The sequence below is a fragment of the Bison bison genome, unplaced genomic scaffold (genome assembly GCF_000754665.1).
Source record: "Bison bison bison isolate TAMUID 2011002044 unplaced genomic scaffold, Bison_UMD1.0 scf7180017864093, whole genome shotgun sequence".
Lineage (NCBI taxonomy): Eukaryota > Metazoa > Chordata > Mammalia > Artiodactyla > Bovidae > Bison > Bison bison.
The window spans coordinates 2329656-2330403 of record NW_011494665.1 but is presented as its reverse complement, the minus strand read 5'-3'; the positions used below and the strand labels follow the sequence as shown (position 1 = coordinate 2330403).

Below are 748 nucleotides of genomic sequence, written 5' to 3'. Positions count from 1 at the left end.
CAGAGCACTGGCCCCCGTGAGTTCTAGCTACACTTTGAGATGTGGCGCCAAGGTCTGTGGGGCCCAGGGCACAGGAAAGAGGACAATTAACTGCAGGCCCTGATGGGAGTGGAGGGTAAGACCCATGGCCAGCTTCGATCAGCCCATTCCTAGGGGTCTGTGAGGAGACCGTGAACTGTTCGGGAACCAGGACCTCTTCCTATCTCAGACAAGGAAATGAAAAAGCGAGAAGCTGTACAGACGTCACATCTGTCTTTTTACGTACACAGACACACACGCTGGCCCGTTAACTAGCAGCTGGCCCCGCGCCCAGACAAGGAAGGCCCCCCGAACCTGCCGTAAAGGGATCGCTCCTAGCGGCATCCTACGGGTGGGGAAGGGTAATGGGCGGCGGCAGATACTCACCATGATGCCCGTGAGAAGACAGACACCTTTCCCACAGTACGTGTGGGGCACCATGTCCCCATAACCAATGGAAAGGAATGTGATAGAGATGAGCCACATGGCACCCAGAAAGTTACTAGTTACGTCCTGCTGGTCATGGTACCTGCCGGGGGAGGGGGGTGGAAGACAGGAGTTAGTCAGTGCAGCTGCCATTCCCGGTTCTGGGCATACCTGGACAAAGAAGGACAATTTGCTGAGGCAGAGAGAGCAGCGATAGCGGCACACAGAGCTCTCCAGGAGACGGAAGCTGTTGAGGCTCTGCCCACCCAGGTCCTGCCTGAAGCTCTCTGTCCACTCCCCCCCC

General features: G+C 57.2%; 1 protein-coding gene across 7 annotated transcripts in view; it reads right to left on the bottom strand.

The window, feature by feature from the left end:
- KCNN3 (potassium intermediate/small conductance calcium-activated channel, subfamily N, member 3) overlaps positions 1–748 on the bottom strand; it is a 170650-nt gene that overhangs the window by 26969 nt on the left and 142933 nt on the right. For all 7 annotated transcript variants that reach the window (XM_010838330.1, XM_010838331.1, XM_010838332.1 and 4 more), the window contains one exon: positions 406–547. In XM_010838330.1, coding sequence (XP_010836632.1) covers positions 406–547 — 142 coding nt within the window. The remainder of the gene's footprint in view (positions 1–405; positions 548–748) is intronic.